At 46.0% G+C, this 16,796-nt stretch overlaps 2 protein-coding genes across 6 annotated transcripts in view; one reads left to right on the forward strand and one right to left on the reverse strand.

Annotated features, from left to right (window-relative positions):
* The window catches only part of LOC135548150 (probable RNA-binding protein 18), a 37,490-nt gene extending 37,434 nt beyond the window's left edge, over positions 1-56 (reverse strand). For all 5 annotated transcript variants that reach the window (XR_010456781.1, XR_010456780.1, XM_064977462.1 and 2 more), the window contains exon 1: positions 1-56. This exon is cut by the window's left edge and continues 462 nt beyond it. The gene's annotated coding sequence lies outside the window, so the exon portion shown is untranslated.
* Positions 57-967: 911 nt separating this feature from the next.
* On the forward strand, positions 968-15,553 carry LOC135548151 (ribosome-recycling factor, mitochondrial-like). Its single transcript, XM_064977463.1, has 7 exons — positions 968-1,048; positions 6,514-6,699; positions 6,971-7,126; positions 9,483-9,601; positions 13,274-13,365; positions 14,571-14,730; positions 14,909-15,553. Exons 2-7 carry the CDS (start codon positions 6,516-6,518, stop codon positions 14,984-14,986), a joined length of 789 nt encoding a protein of 262 aa, XP_064833535.1. The 5' UTR covers positions 968-1,048; positions 6,514-6,515; the 3' UTR covers positions 14,987-15,553.
* Positions 15,554-16,796: the final 1,243 nt, after the last annotated feature.

Here is a 16,796-nt window from a genome sequence, read left to right on the forward strand (position 1 = left end):
TATAATCTCTACCCGGCACAGCCAGAAGAGGACTGGCCACCCCACATAGCCTGGTTCCTCTCTGGGGAACTCTCCAGGTTTCTTCCTAGGTTTTGGCTTTTCTAGGGAGTTTTTCCTAGCCACCGTGCTTCTACACCTGCATTGCTTGCTGTTTGGGGTTTTAGGCTGGGTTTCTGTACAGCACTTTGAGATATCAGCTGATGTACGAAGGGCTATATAAATAAATTTGATTTGATTTGATTTGATTTGAATAGGTTTCTCGTTTTCTGAAACAATGGCACTCTCCACTTCAGGCAGTTTTCTGTAACAATGGGGGAACTCTCCACTGCAGACTCCATGGGCCTCCTAAGAGAGGGAGCACACATTTTAGTAATACACTCACAAAGCCTTTGGCAAAATAATGTGACCCAAAACAAGAATAAATACTGATAAATCCCTATGAAAAATAACTATCAAGTAGCCTAACCACAAGTTATACATTTTTGCTGTCATAACCTACTTGTCACTGCATTGTTTAGCCAGAAACATTCGCTAGCAAGCTAGTTGACGTTAGCAATTCAGCTAACTATTATTGGCAAGGGATCGAACTAGATGACTAAATACAAACTATAAAATACAGTTGTTTTTATAATGTTTATGCTCGCTTTACAATATGGATTTGCCATGAGCCTTTGCCATAGAGCTAACGTGTTTGTATCAGACGTTTAACTTACCCTATTCGGTAGAAACTTTCGCCTGACAGCGAACAGTTCAACTACTCCACGTCTGGTGATTACTGTACATATAGTACGTTAATAGACATCTATAATTTCGTTAAAATAGTTCGGTACACAGTACTCCGGTGAGCTAGCTGCTAGCCGCGAGATTGCAAAACAAAGGCGCCATTTAATGACGTTGTGCACAACCTCACCCCATTCAGAGCACACAAATTCATGACAGTCTACACATAGCATTTAATGTATGATGACGACGAACACAAGCGTCAGGTTCAACTTTTTCCTATGCTCGTCACAGCAATGTGCAAGTAGACACATTTGACAAGATATAAGTAAGTAACTACTTTAAAATGTAGGACAATTGTTATTGATATAGCTGGTAGTTACAATGTAAACATGTTCCAATCCCAAATATTCTCCTGCATCGATCCATTATTTATGTTTTAGTTCGACTGCGTACGCAACGACCTTTCTATAGCTAAATGCCACCACCGTTTAGCTAGCTAGCTTTAGTTAAATATCAACAAATACTACGGAGGCATTGCTATCATATTAGCTAGCTTGCTTTTGTTTAACATTGTGTAACATGCATGAGTGATATTATTGATATATATATATCCAACTGAAGTAGGCCGTCATTGTAAATCAGAATTTGTTCTTAATTAACTGACTTGCCTAGTCAAATTAAGGTAAAAAAAAATATGGGAGCCAAATAGTGCCCTTAGGCGAGTAGAAAGATTGCGTGCCCTTTAATTGAAGGGAAGTATTCTGACTGCATTTATGTTCTTTGTTGTTGTTCTGAATTTAAAGTCCTCAGTCCAGTGTAACAGGGCATCAATTTTACAATCAGAATTAAACTGTTAAGACAACATAAACCTGAATTATTCAGAGGTGTCATGCAATGTGGGCATGCCAGCTGGCCCCTTGCCGTTTATGAAATATCAAAGAGATACAATATCTCACTGAACACCTGTGCTACAGTTTTTCTGCTTCACTTCACGTGTAAAGACAACCATCACCCCCCCCCCCCTCTATCCCTTCTACTGGACTCAGAGGCACGGCCAATGGTTATATCTATGATAAACACTGACGCTCAGTGGAGACACAAAAGAGTCATGCTTTAAAAAAAACGATATCTTCCTGTAGCGTTACTACTAGCTGTGTTTTTCAGGGAGGCGGCCGGCTGCTGGCTTTGTGAAGGGAGTGATACAATCGCAGCCAACCTGGGTTTGTTTAGAGAATAAACCATGTGTATGGTCTCTTCCTTCTGGCCCAGATAGTATTGATAGAGTAAAGAGCTACAGACTGTACACAACACAGATGTTTCAGGTGAGGCTGTGCTGGATCCCCCTGCCTGCTTAATGTTCAGTCTCTATACACACACAAAGCAAGGTGGTATTATGACTAGAAGCCAAGCCCCTCACCCAGATGCAGGCTGTGTCCCAAATGGCACCCTATTACTTATATAGTGCACTACTTTTAACCAGAATGCTATGCAGGAAATGGGACACAAACATTCTGTTGAGGTGATTTACGAGGGTGACGTTGACAGTGTGTATCCACCTGCGTGATAGTGTAGTGCCCCATTTCTCTTAACGGTGTGTTCATCACACACAATGGAGGAAGTCATCCAGGGTATGATACACGGCTGGTTGTTCACACCCGTTGCCAATGAAAGGCACGGTTCAGAAAGACCCTCATGGATGAGTAGAGTTTGAGGGAGTTTTGGTGGGTGGCTGCTGGGCTCTTCTGTTCTGCACCCTGGAATGGAGATCCCCCTGCCTCAGGAAAAATGTCCCTGGGGGGAAATGTTGTGAAGTGTGTTAAAGATTTGAAAGAGCCATTTTCAGAACTATATGTTTTTTGTTGTTGTTGTGAAAGATGGCGACTCTTTGTTTGATCTGTGACCCACTGACTAGCACCTCCCCCCCCGTCAGAGGGGAATAAGGCAACCTCAAAGTTACACACAAGGATACTTTATTGACATGCACAAGGTTGAAATTGACATGGAAAGGTAGTGTTTTTGTGCATGCACACATCCCACAAGTCCAGAGAGATGAGTCCAGCGGTTGTTGTGCTGGACAGAGATGAGTTTGCTGCGCTCTCTGACTGCTTGAAGGACTGACCATGCTACTGATCGTCGACTTTGGCGATGTCATTTACAAAATAGCCTCCAACGCTCTACTCAACAAATTGGATGCAGTCTATCACAGTGCCATCCGTTTTGTCACCAAAGCCCCATATACTACCCACCATTGCGACCTGTATGCTCTCGTTGGCTGGCCCTCGCTTCATACTCGTCGCCAAACCCACTGGCTCCAGGTCATCTGCAAGTCTCTACTAAGTAAAGCCCTGCCTTATCTCAGCTCACTGGTCACCATAGCAGCACCCACCCGTAGCATGCTCTCCAGCAGGTATTTCTCACTAGTCAACCCAAAGCCAATTCCTCCTTTGGCTGCCAATGACTGGAACGAACTGCAAAAATCACTGAAGCTGGAGATTCATATCTCCCTCACTAGCTTTTAAGAACCAGCTGTCAGAGCAGCTCACAGATCACTGCACCTGTACATAGCCCATCTTTAAATAGCACATCCAACTACCTCCTCCCCATACTGTATTTATTTATTTATCTCGCTCCTTTGTACCCCAGTATCTACTTGCACATTCATCTTCTACACATCAATCACTTCAATGTTTAATTGCTATATTGTAATTACTTCAACACCATGGCTTATTTATTGCCTTAGCTCCCTTATTTTACCTCAATTGCACACACTGTGTATATATATACTTTTTCAAGTGTGTTATTGACTGTATGTTTGTTTATTCCATGTGTAACTCTGTTATGTCTTGAGCTGCTTTGCTTTATTCTTGGCCAGGTCGCAGTTGTAAATGAGAACTTGTTCTCAACTAGCCTACAGGGTTAAATAAAGGTGAAATAAAATACATAAATAAATAGGAGACAGGAGTTGGGGATCTGGGACCCAAGGTGACTGCCTATGATTGGCTAACCCCTCTGTGTGATAAGGCCCCTGACCCCTAGCGACCAATCGATGGCTATGGCCAGAGGTGTGAAGGGCCAGTTTACTACCCATAGCGTAGCCTGCTAAGCTCCAGCGGAGGAGGGGAGCCTACTGCAGGAGTTAGAAAAGTTGCAGAGTTTGTGTCCTAGAGAGAGGGCTGTTAGAATGAGAGGGTGTGCTAAAGGTTTGTGTGGAAACCTGCAAAATGGGTTACTTTGATGCCTATAGATCAAATCAAGGAACCAAGCGAGCTTCATCGCCTACACAACACTGCCCCCATTATACGGCTTGTTGCACTTTTAATATGGCACTGCAGTATGTAGATTGTTGGAGTGCTATACTTGGGGGCCGCCCCTTTTGTGATGAAAAATGACATTGCGACACTACGCTCCGCAGGATCTGTCTCCGTAGGGTATAAATAGCCCTTAAGAGTCCCTGGGAGGGAATTCGTAACAGATTGATTTGACTGTTTAGAGCCCTACAGTGGAGGTGTCATACCCATAAAACCTAGCGGTCAAACAGGGAAATGGTTCTAATAATTTTTCCACAATTCATTTTTCCGTAGGGAATGTTAGAAACATTTAAAATAAAGGCTGTGTTTGTGTACTTACCCTGGCGTGACGTTTTGATAACCCTGTGAATTTCTCTCGGATGTGTATCAATTTTCGGCTCGATTTACTCTGATTTGAAAATGCTAATTAGCATTAAAGTAGACATCATGCAAGACTACAGTCATCAATGACCTTGGACCACAGAAGGTATTTGCACTGGTGACCCACAATGCTGGGAAGATGAAGGCTGCTTGGTCTAAAGTGGAGGAGTTCTACCCTCACATCACACCCATTGGCTGTGCTGCTCATGCATTGAATCTGCTCCTCAAGGATGTCATGGCACTGAAAACAATGGATACACTCTACAAGCGAGCCAAGGAAATGGTTAGGTATGTGAAGGGTCATCAAGTTATAGTAGCGATCTACCTCACCAAGCAAAGTGAGAAGAATAAGACTACCACATTGAAGCTGCCCAGCAACACAAGTTGGGATGGTGTTGTCATCATGTTTGACAGTCTCCTGGAGGGGAAGGAGTCTCTCCAAGAAATGGCCATATCACAGTCTGCCGATTATGGACAGCCCCATCAAGAGGATCCTCTTGGATGATGTATTTTGGCAGAGAGTGGTAAGCAGCCTGAAACTCCTGGAACCTATAGCAGTAGCCATTGCACGGATTGAGTGAGAGAATGCCATCCTGTCTGATGTTCAGAGTCTGCTTGCAGATGTGAGAATAAATCCGTAGTGCCCTGCCCACTTTACTGTTGCTCCAAGCAGAGGAAACTGCAGTTCTGAAATGCATCAAAAAGCGTGAAGACTTCTGCCTGAAGCCCATACACGCCACGGCGTAAATGTTGGACCCCATGTATGCTGGCAAGAGCAACCTGCCTGGTGCAGAGATCAACAAGGCCTACGGTGTCATCACTACCGTGTCTCACCACCTTGGCCTGGATGAGGGCAATGTTCATGGCAGTCTGGTGAAGTACACTTCCAAGCAAGGGCTTTGGGATGGAGATGCAATATGGCAGTCATGCCAACATCTCATCAGCCACCTGGTTGAAGGGACTTTGGATCTGAGGCTCTTTCCACTGTTGCCTCCATCATCCTCCAAATCCCTCCAACATCAGCAGCCTTATAGTGCAACTAGTCCTTGTTTGGGAACACACACACCAAAGCATGCAACAGGCTGACCAATCCAAGGGTTGAACAATTGGTGGCCATAAGGCTTTTTGAGCCTTACAACGAGCCATCCTCAAGGTTGGAAAGTGACAGTGAAGATGAGACCTCAGTCTGATGTCCAAGAGGTGAACATTGAGGTCCAGGGAGAAGACATGGAAGCCTGAGAGGAAGACAACCAAAGCCTTATTTTCTAGACTCTCATTTCTGATGTTGAAAACATTTTTGGAAGATGCGAGGGATCATTCCCTATTCCCCTTTGTTCAGTGAAATCATCCCATGTTTGTTTATTTGATCTTTTTATTTAACTAGGCAAGTCAGTTAAGAACAATTTTTTATTTTCAATGACGGCCGAGGAACAGTGGGTTAACTGCCTTGTTCAGGGGCAGAATGACAGATTTTTACCTTGTCAGCTCGGGGATTCGATCCTGCAACCTTTCGGTTACTAGTCCAACGCTCTACCTGCCGTCCCATGTGAAGAGTCAACTCATTTAATTAAAGTTCAGTTTGTTACTACATTTTTATTTCTATTGGAAGGATTTAATCATTTGGGATTGTCTACTTATAAGGTAAAAGGTTTATGTTTCTGTCTCCATATGATATGGTAAATTTAGCCAATGCAAGAAACATCTACATTTTAAATGGTATTAATATTAATTTGCATATATTTCTGTTAATTCCCTCAGACAGTTTCCACCTCTGAATATTCCCCAAAATGTGCAACCCTAGTTATGACTCATACTGTTGTAATTGAAGCAGTAGCATACAGTATGTAGATAGACAGACACCTTCTGGTTAGTATTACAGATGCTACTACATTTACATTTACATTTAAGTCTACTACTGGGCATGCGTGGTACAGTACTTCCATAGGATCGCTGCACGATGAAAAGAGAATTGTAACCAGATCTACAAACTGATATATGATCACTTCATAGCCTTAGTGTTTTTATTAGCTTGACAGTCGTGTTTTGTCATCAGACAGTAATCATGTCTTGTCCATTCATCTTTGATGTTTCTTTTTTATTTCTCCGTGTCACTGTCTGACAGCTATGACACTGAGTCTGCTGGGCCTAATGCGGCCGGCTTTGTGCCGATCCCTCGTCCCCATGGTAAGGTCTCCTCAGCTGGTAGTCATCTCCAGGGTCCAACTGCTGCTCCCAAATATCTTTCATCGAAACATGGTCCCCCCTGCTGCCTCCTGCGTACGCTTCTACGCCACCAAGAAGAGTAAAGGTGAGTGGAGGGCCGCTTGCCTCAGTAGCTTTTTATTTTAGCTGAAGGATTTAGCTAGTAGCGTTACCATCAAAGGAAATATAGTGGTAGGGATCAAGACCTACTGAAGTGGTCAGAACATTCAGGAGGTTGAAAACCCCACTTCACCGTGTCTTGCTTTTATTTGTAATAACAGTGATAGACAAGACTACCAGCCCTCCCCTCCATCCTCTCCTGTTTTTCCCCTTTTGAAGTCTTTCTGAAAAGCACCTGCTTTTATTTTTTCCCTCAGCTAAGGCAGCAAAGGGCCAGGCTTCCAAAGTGAACATCAACTCCTCGCAGGTGGAGGATATCATCAGTCTGGAGGAACTGAAGGAGGATATGGCCGCCGTCCTCACCACCCTGAAGGACGACTTCAGCCGCAACCTGAGCATCAGAACCTCTCCAGGTACGTAGGGGCCGTGGACTGTAAGGCAGGGGCTATTTCCATGGAGAGGATAGTCTCTCATGACCGACTGTTGATTATCTGGCCAGTGCACTCGGTTCTAGGTGCTGAGATTATGTAGAGGAAACCTTTCAGTTCTGTCAGTAGAGGAAACCTTTCAGTTCTGTCAGTAGAGGAAACCTTTCAGTTCTGTCAGTAGAGGAAACCTTTCAGTTCTGTCAGTAGAGGAAACCTTTCAGTTCTGTCAGTAGAGGAAACCTTTCAGTTCTGTCAGTAGAGGAAACCTTTCAGTTCTGTCAGTAGAGGAAACCTTTCAGTTCTGTCAGTAGAGGAAACCTTTCAGTTCTGTCAGTAACACTGTCTGATGTTTCAATGCGGGATGCAAAGCTCTGAAGGCCTGACGTTTAAGTGTTGCCCTTTGTAAGCTTTAAAAGACCAAAGTCAACTGTTGGTTTTCACTATTGATTGTTGGTTAAAAGATGAGGAAAAAGTGCATCTCCATCTGTTTACTTTCTCCCTGACAAATGGCCTGAGTGGGGGAAGAGTGATCCCTGCCCTTTACCTTGACCCCTGTTTCCTGAACTACATCCAGTTCAAAGCCTCCCCCTCTCCCCTCGTGGCAGACCAACCCTGAGAGGGGAGCTGAAGGGAGGGCCCCAGGGGGAGGAAGCTGTAATACCAGGATTTATACAGATTAAATACCCCTCCCCTCTTCCTTCCTCCCTCCCCCTCACCTTCTCCATCCCTCTCTCCTTACATTCTCTTCTATTCCTCATCCTTACCCTCTTCCCCCCCCCTCCTCCCCCGCTTTGCCCCTCTGTCCAGATGCACAGTAATCTGTGGAAGCAGCAGGATTTAGAGCTGACAGAATTTCTGACTGGAAAGATTCTGGAATGGGGGGAATCATGACATCATTTTGTTCCTGTGTGTGTTCGATCGTCTCATCTGGGCCTCATTATGTGGTGTGTTGTAGGTAAAGTCAGCTTAGCTGAAGGAAGGGCTGTTGTATAGGACATGTGAATATGGTGAACCAGGCATCTGGGTACTCGCAGCCAGCGTGGAGGTATTACAGCCTGTTACTCTCAGTTCCTCTGCTAGAAGACTAACCTCTCTTGTCCATGGGAACGTTGGACTAATGTCAGGCTATCCAGTCCTCCCTGAACAGCTCGGTGTATACTGCCTCAGATGAATATACTGAAACGAGCATTTTCTCAACCCATATATGTATCAGGTCTGGATGCCAGACCTCCTCAACCCACACACATATATTTACAACCCCAGTCTGTCTCCCAGAGATGGGTCAGAGCATTAGCTTCCATAGTTCAAAACAACTAGTTAATGTCATCCTCACGATCATAAGGTACCCCAGGCTAGAGCTCATGATCCCAGGGCACCCACCCACTAAACATCGCCAGTGTAAAGTCACGTAGGATCCACCTGGAAGTCTGCTGACTGATGGGACTTTATCATGAGGAACCCCGGGTCGGGTCGAGAACTAGAGAGAGGAAAGGGGAGGTCGCTCTTACCTGAATATGTCCTGTAAGAATACATTTTTGTATTCTGTTGCAAAATGTTTTTCTACAGTGTGCCCTACTGAACAAAACCCATGGTAAATGTGTGTGTTTTTTTTTGGAGAAGGCCTGTATTGTTGACTAGTAGTCTACCTTCTGCCATGTTGGGTCAACTGCCTGTGCCCTGACCAGGAAGAGTCCATTTGGCTAATGGCTTTCCAGTCGATCCTCATCCCTCCTCATGCCGTTTAGGAAATGCCTGTGTGCCCTCTGGAAGCGCTAGCAGATGTGCAGGCAGCCAGGTCGTCTCTGGTCGACCAGCCGGCTCTAGCAGTTAGCCTGGGGACGAGGTTAGGGCTCGAGTAACGCAGGCTAAAAAAGGTAGATTACTCTATGGTCCACCCCACCCTCCACACTTCTCCACTAGCGAGGGGTAGAGTTGGTGATGTAAGCCAGAGGAGGGAGGAAACGGCAGCGTCTGAGGTAAGCCAGATGAGAAGAGGAGACCCATGTTGAAGCTTTGGTTCTGCAGTCTGCACTGTTAGGGGGTGACCGAGAGAGGAGATGAGGGTTGGGGGGTACCTCCTGCACCCCGCCTGAAACCAAACCTGCATCCCACTCTCTGCCAACAGTCTGAGGCTTCATAGTGATCATACAACGGTTTAGTTGTCTTGGTCATGTCTTGTTTTATGCTGGGACTCAAGAATTAGGTGTATTGTTTTTATATTCTGTTCATAAAGCATCTCAGAGGAGTAACATGACATGGACAGTGGGGACCTGATCCTAGATCGGCACTCCTACTCTGACCTGCTGTATGAATACGGGCCCTGGTCCTTTTGGGTTTTCAGGAGCTCTGGATCACATCGTGGTGTCCATGGCAGACGGCAAGTTCCCACTGAACCAGCTGGGTCAGATCTCCGTGAAGTCCCCTCAGCTCATCGTGGTCAACATGACTGGTTTCCCAGAGGTGAGCTCACAAATGCACAGTACAGACACACACTGTATGAACCACACTCTGGGCTGATGGCAACACATTTTGAAATTGGCATGTCATTTTAGAAGCCTGGACTGAAATCTCCTACTCTTGTCTCATCCAGTGCATGGAAGGTTGAGCAGTGTTAAGTGTCGACACACAACCTCCATCGATCTCTCTCGTTTTCTCTTACTCCTTTCTCCTTCTCTGAAACTTGAGTCGGTTCGTGATCGATGGTTCAGGGAAGCTCTTTGTTCTGGGATAAGATTTAAACAAATGCCAAGACTCTGGTCAGCTGTCATCAGCAGGAAGTGACCGCGCTTTGCCCTCTGGGAAGGAGGAGAGCTAACTGCTCCAATAGATTCTCTCTTTCTCACAGACACACTGAAAGGGAACAACTCTTTCCCTCTTCTCCTTGGGTTTCTCCTTCCCCTGGTCTTTTCTCCCTCCAGCATCCTATGTTGTTAATGAGGGTTGTCCCTGTCTAATTCTGGGATCAGTTTTAAAGGGAGGTTGATGCTCTTTGGCCTTGGCTCAGATCCATTTAGTACTGCAGAGTACTACATGAGCAGCTGAACCTGGAACGTAGTACTCTTGTCACCGTAGGTGTACTAATACATTATTCATGAGAGATCACAGCTTTTAGATTTGCAGATTTGTTTTTGTGAATACTCATACGGATAAACTCATGCGGATAAGCATATTGTCATTATCAGAGACCCCCCCCGACACACAAACTACTGCAGCATAAATACTGGAGGCTGACGGGAGGGGTCAGGAGACACTGTGGCCCCGTCCAACGTTACCCCCGAATGGGGCCAAACAGGCAGGATATAACCCCACCCACATTGCCAAAGCACAGCCCCCACACCACTCGAGGGATATCTTCAACCACCAACTTACCATCCTAAGACGAGGCAGAAGACCTCCCCCTTGTCATGAACAAAGGGTGTGAACGGTAGGACCAAATTGATAAGATGGGTAGGAGCAGGCCCATGTAATGCTTTGTAGGTTAGCAGTAAAACCTTGAAATCAGCCCTTGCCTTAACAAGCCAGTGTAGAGAGGCTAGCAATGGAGTAATATGATCACATTTTTGGGTTCTAGTCAGGATTCTAGCAGCCATATTTAGCACTAACTGAAGCGTATTTATTGCTTTATCTGGGTAGCCGGAAAGTAGAGCATTGCAGTAGTCTAACGAAGAAGTGACAAAAGCACTCCCATTACCTAATAGTCTTAACAACCCTGCTGAGGCAACACAGGGGTGACTGCACAGTACCCAGAGCAAATAGGATTATAATTATTCACATCAATTACCCATGATCCTAACGAGAGGCCATTGTTGTCCAGCCATTCAGTACTGCAGTTCAGTGTTACTGCACACCCCCAGTGGCTGTTGTGCAGTGGTGATGGCAGCATGAATTAAACCACTTGGATCTGAAGGAACAAAGGGATGTGAAAGGTCTGTGTGGGATCCTCAACATCATTAACCAGCTGTTTACTTTGGCTCTGTTCATTCCTCTCGGTTGGACTGTGGCTTTGAACTGGCTGTGTTTATTCACAAACCTCAGTGTAATTCCACAATTTAACATATTAACCAGAACATGCCTGGTGTTTACAGAGCTGGCCAGAACAGAGCACAGCATTCCCCCACTTTTCCCTAATGGCTAGAGCTGTAGGAAGTAATGATGAATTCAGTACTGAGAACAATCAAACATAGGTATGGGCTCTCTGGAGTTACTATAGAATACGAGAGAACCAGAGAATAGGAGAAGCTGTTTTATTTAATAATTCATTTTTAACCCCCTTTTTCTCCCCAATTTCGTGATTACGATCTTGTCCCATCACTGCAACTCCCCAACGGGCTCTGGAGAGGCGTCCGGAACATGACCCGCCAAGCCGCGCTTCTTAACACCTGACCACTTTACCTGGAAGCCAGCTGCCACAATGTGTCGGAGGAAACACCGTTCAACACTCTCCCCCGGGCACCTCTCCTTTCTGTCTTCCCTGTTTCTGACGCTCTCCCTCGGGCACCTCTCCTTTCTGTCTTCCCTGTTTCTGACACTCTCCCTCGGGCACCTCTCCTTTCTGTCTTCCCTGTTTCTGACGCTCTCCCTCGGGCACCTCTCCTTTCTGTCTTCCCTGTTTCTGACGCTCTCCCCGGGCACCTCTCCTTTCTGTCTTCCCTGTTTCTGACGCTCTCCCCCGGGCACCTCTCCTTTCTGTCTTCCCTGTTTCTGACGCTCTCCCCCTGGCACCTCTCCTTTCTGTCTTCCCTGTTTCTGACGCTCTCCCTCGGGCACCTCTCCTTTCTGTCTTCCCTGTTTCTGACACTCTCCCTCGGGCACCTCTCCTTTCTGTCTTCCCTGTTTCTGACGCTCTCCCTCGGGCACCTCTCCTTTCGGTCTTCCCTGTTTCTGACGCTCTCCCCCGGGCACCTCTCCTTTCTGTCTTCCCTGTTTCTGACGCTCTCCCCCTGGCACCTCTCCTTTCTGTCTTCCCTGTTTCTGACACTCTCCCTCGGGCACCTCTCCTTTCTGTCTTCCCTGTTTCTGACGCTCTCCCCCTGGCACCTCTCCTTTCTGTCTTCCCTGTTTCTGACACTCTCCCTCGGGCACCTCTCCTTTCTGTCTTCCCTGTTTCTGACACTCTCCCCCGGGCACCTCTCCTTTCTGTCTTCCCTGTTTCTGACGCTCTCCCTCGGGCACCTCTCCTTTCTGTCTTCCCTGTTTCTGACGCTCTCCCCCGGGCACCTCTCCTTTCTGTCTTCCCTGTTTCTGACGCTCTCCCTCGGGCACCTCTCCTTTCTGTCTTCCCTGTTTCTGACGCTCTCCCTCGGGCACCTCTCCTTTCTGTCTTCCCTGTTTCTGACGCTCTCCCCCTGGCAGCTCTCCTTTCTGTCTTCCCTGTTTCTGACGCTCTCCCCCGGGCACCTCTCCTTTCTGTCTTCCCTGTTTCTGACGCTCTCCTTCGGGCACCTCTCCTTTCTGTCTTCCCTGTTTCTGACACTCTCCCTCGGGCACCTCTCCTTTCTGTCTTCCCTGTTTCTGACGCTCTCCCTCGGGCACCTCTCCTTTCTGTCTTCCCTGTTTCTGACGCTCTCCCCCGGGCACCTCTCCCACCACCACAGACAAATCATATATCCAGATTACAGCCTTTTCATTAATTGTCTATTGGAGTTCAACCACCATTAGTTCTAACATGCATCTCCTAGATAATGACTGTTGTCTACCAGACCGTTAGTTCTAACATACATCTCCTAGATAATGACTGTTGTCTACCAGGCCGTTAGTTCTAACATACATCTCCTAGATAATGACTGTTGTCTACCAGACCGTTAGTTCTAACATACATCTCCTAGATAATACCAGACTGTTGTGCTGTATAGAATATATTCTATAGTGGAAAGAATCTCCTTTTCCAATGCATAGTGAGTACCCAGCCAGACCCCCCCCCCCCTGCTCTGACAGCAGCACTTCCACACTGCATGTGCTCCCTCCACACACCCTAGCCCCCCCCCAACCCCCTCTACCAGAGATTCTACACAGTTCACCATGGATCAAAGCCAGCATGACCAAGGACCGCCTGTGTCTGCAGTGAGAGTACTCCTGCCCCAGTCCCAGCTGGCAGTCATTAGGTTCAGGTCGAATGTGTGTTTCTGTCCTCAGGCCGTGGCTGCTGCCACCCGCGCCCTACGAGAGAGCAGCATGAAACTCAACCCTGAGGTGGATGGAACCATAATCAGGGTGGCCATTCCCAAGTGAGTCAACCAGGCTGGGCCAGAACACTGTCTCTCCTCTCTTGCTCTCGCTCTCTTTTTCCTTTCAATTTCGTCTCTCTCTCTGTTTTACCATTTCTCTCCATGTCTTTTATATTTTATCCTCCTACCTTTTCTCTTTCCAGTAATGAATTATCTTGTCAGTCCCTTCCCTGACCATCCGTCTCCTTGTAAAGAAATTTTATTTTATTTATTTTACCTTTATTTTACTAGGCAAGTCAGTTAAGAACAAATTCTTATTTTCAATGACGGCCTAGGAACAGTGGGTTAACTGCCTGTTCAGGGGCAGAACGACAGATTTTGTACCTTGTCAGCTCGGGGATTTGAACTTGCAACCTTTCGGTTACTAGTCCAACGCTCTAACCACTAGGCTACACTGCCGCCCCAATGCATGGATCTGTCTGTGGTTTCCAGGAGTGTCTGACACATTTATCTGACTGTCACCCAACTGGAACAGTTCTACAACACCAACCTTGGTCAGAAGTCTTCAGTTCTCTGACCAATTCTGCTCCCTGCCAAATCAAATAGCTTGATGTGCAGCCGTCACTTGCTTAACCACAAAAACATGTGGCTACGTCACAAATGGCACACTACTCCCTATGTAGTGCACTGCTTTTAACCCTGTAGTGAATACATTAGGGATGCAGACTGTGTGATTAATAAGTACGCTCAGCAGCAGGTGCTTGTCTGGCAGCGCAGGATAGGGGCACGGACAGACGGACGGACGCCTTCTTCCTCTGCAATCAGTCTCAGCACGCAACAACATTTGCATTTCCAAAGAGAGCGAGCGTCTTGATTGGCCCAGAATCAGTAATTACACATTATTGTTTGCAGTAAATAGACACCACTCTTGGATTGTTTGCAAATAGTCCCAGGCAAAAATAGCAATTACAGAAAATAAAGTGTTAGCTGTTACACCAGCAAAACAAAGTTGTTGAATGTTCTGTGACCATAATACGTTTTCTTTTGTGGCACAGAGAGCCAGTCATTTAGCCAGGTATTGTTTTAAGGAATTTAATGCTTTGGGCATTAATATGATTTGTGCCTACTTTCTGCCATAGAGAGAATATTAAACAGTGTGTTTGTGCATGTGTGTATTCATGCTTTGTGTGTGTGTATTCATGCTTTGTGCGTGCGACTGTGTGTGTTTATCGCTCGAAACACTGTGTGCTAATGTGTCCATGCAGGGTGACGCGGGAACACAGGGAGAACCTGGCTAAGCTAGCTAAGCAGTTCGGTAACAAGGCCAAGGAGTCTCTGAGGAGGGTGAGATCCAACGCTATCACTCAGGTGAAGAAAGCCAAGGACACCGTTTCCGAGGACACCATCCGATTGGTGGAGAAACAGGTACTGAGATACCTCAACTTGTCCTATCGGAGGACAGAAATACGATGGTTATAATAGTCAGAAGGCTACAAACATTCAGATGAATCCTTACTGTTTTTTGTGGCACCTCGTATCGTTTTACAGTATTTGTATAATAGTAATAGTTGTCTAATAAGAATGTCTGTTCTCCACCTCTCAGGTTGGGCAGATGGCAGACAGCTTTGCAGCAGATGTAGACAAGCAGTTGACTACCAAGACGAAAGAGCTGTTGGGGTGATGACGACGAACAGCACCACACCTTTATTTTTTGATACTGTCACATTTGCAACGGTTCCTCCTGCATATATTACTGGACACTAGTTGGAGGTTTGTTTGGCGCTCGTTGGGGGCTTGTTTGTGTGTTCCAGAAGTTGGCATCGCACAACAGCGGCTGCTGGGTTCCTCACTCACTCTCGTCTTCAAACAAACACAGAGGGGAGAAATGGACTTTTAATGGCTTCTGGGAGCCTCCTAATCAAACTGATGCTACAGAGTGCTGTGTTTATGTAGGAAGCACCTCTGAGACAGAGACGATCTCCCAGAGGACAGGAAGAAGAGATATGTACGTGGTGCCAGCGTTTGTTTCAGATTCACCCTTAAAGGGATAGTTCAGCCATTTTACACATGACATTTTTGTTTCCTTCCACTTGGAAGCAGCCTCTCGACATAGTGACTGCAACCCTTGTAGCGCCACACCAAACTCACTGATTCGTTCTGTCAGTTTGTCCAGGATTAATCCTACAGCTTCCAATGACAACACAATAAAGTGGCGACTACCATTCTGTATGGGTGCCATTAACTGAAACACTGCTTTGTACGTCATCTCTGTTCTGTTTTTTCTTCTTTACCTTTGATGTGAGTTAGATTAGTGAGTGATAATGGTCTACTTTCTTCCTCTGTACTAAATTATAATGTATCACACCATTCATCTATTAGGCAGGGTCTTAATATGGTGGTTTGCGTGGCCCTACCCTGAGATGCTACACACACACACACACACAGATGGTCATTGGATAAACAACAGTTTAGAGGAGTGCACAGATGAGGGACCTGGCAGTGTTTCTTGTGAGTCTGGGTCCATATGTCAGTAATTTGGGGGCATTGTGTACCTTGGCCCAGAACATGATCGATGGAGGAGTGAAAGACTCAAGTCCCTGGCCCCGAACGCAGCTCTGGAAATTGCTTTCAGCTGAATACTTTAATTTCATTTGACATTTCTCAACTGAATTACTGGTCCTCCGCTCGCAGCCTCGCTCTGTTTTACTACTGCTGCCATGGAATAGAGGGACGGTGAGGAGAGAGGAAATTGATTTTCTTGTACATTTTTACCAGCGGCACAAGTCTAATTGGCTCAGTAAACTTTTGAATTGACAGTGTTAGTGCACTCCCTTTGGACACCAACATCTGGCGGGGAGGTTAAAGTAAGGAGATGTACTGTAACTACCTGGCTGTAGTCCCTGACGTTACATATTATTTCAGTTGAAGCAAGGAACTGTAAGTATCTCGCAGGGGCCTTGTCCTCGTACTTTACATGCAGATTTTGCATGTTTGAATTATACAGTTTTGGAGTCTTGTGAGATGCTTGTGACAATGGTGTAACATTGATATATCGGTTAGGTTTGGTGAGTATACTTCACTAACGCCTGGCAGAGGGGTTGTGCAGGCGATCAAACCTCCCTGCCAGTGCCACTCTGATTACACACCCAGCCCGTGTGTGTGTGAGAGAGAGAGATAGATAGATAGATATGGCTCGTACACTTCACAGGGTGAGGACGCTATAGGCATATGGGACACATTTCTATGGCCGCTGAAGAGAGAGTATATATATATATATATTATAATATAATATATATATATTTTATATATATATATATATATACTCTCTCTTCAGCGGCCATAGAAATGTGTCCCATATGCCTATAGCGTCCTCACCCTGTGAAGTGTACGAGCCACCCGACGTTCTCATCAAGAATCCAATCAGTGATGATGTAGAATACACCTCTGGTGTGATGGGATGACTTTCAGCCCGGCAGTTTGTGTCATAGGGG

This window comes from Oncorhynchus masou, chromosome 11 (genome assembly GCF_036934945.1).
Source record: "Oncorhynchus masou masou isolate Uvic2021 chromosome 11, UVic_Omas_1.1, whole genome shotgun sequence".
Classification (NCBI taxonomy): Eukaryota; Metazoa; Chordata; class Actinopteri; order Salmoniformes; family Salmonidae; genus Oncorhynchus; species Oncorhynchus masou.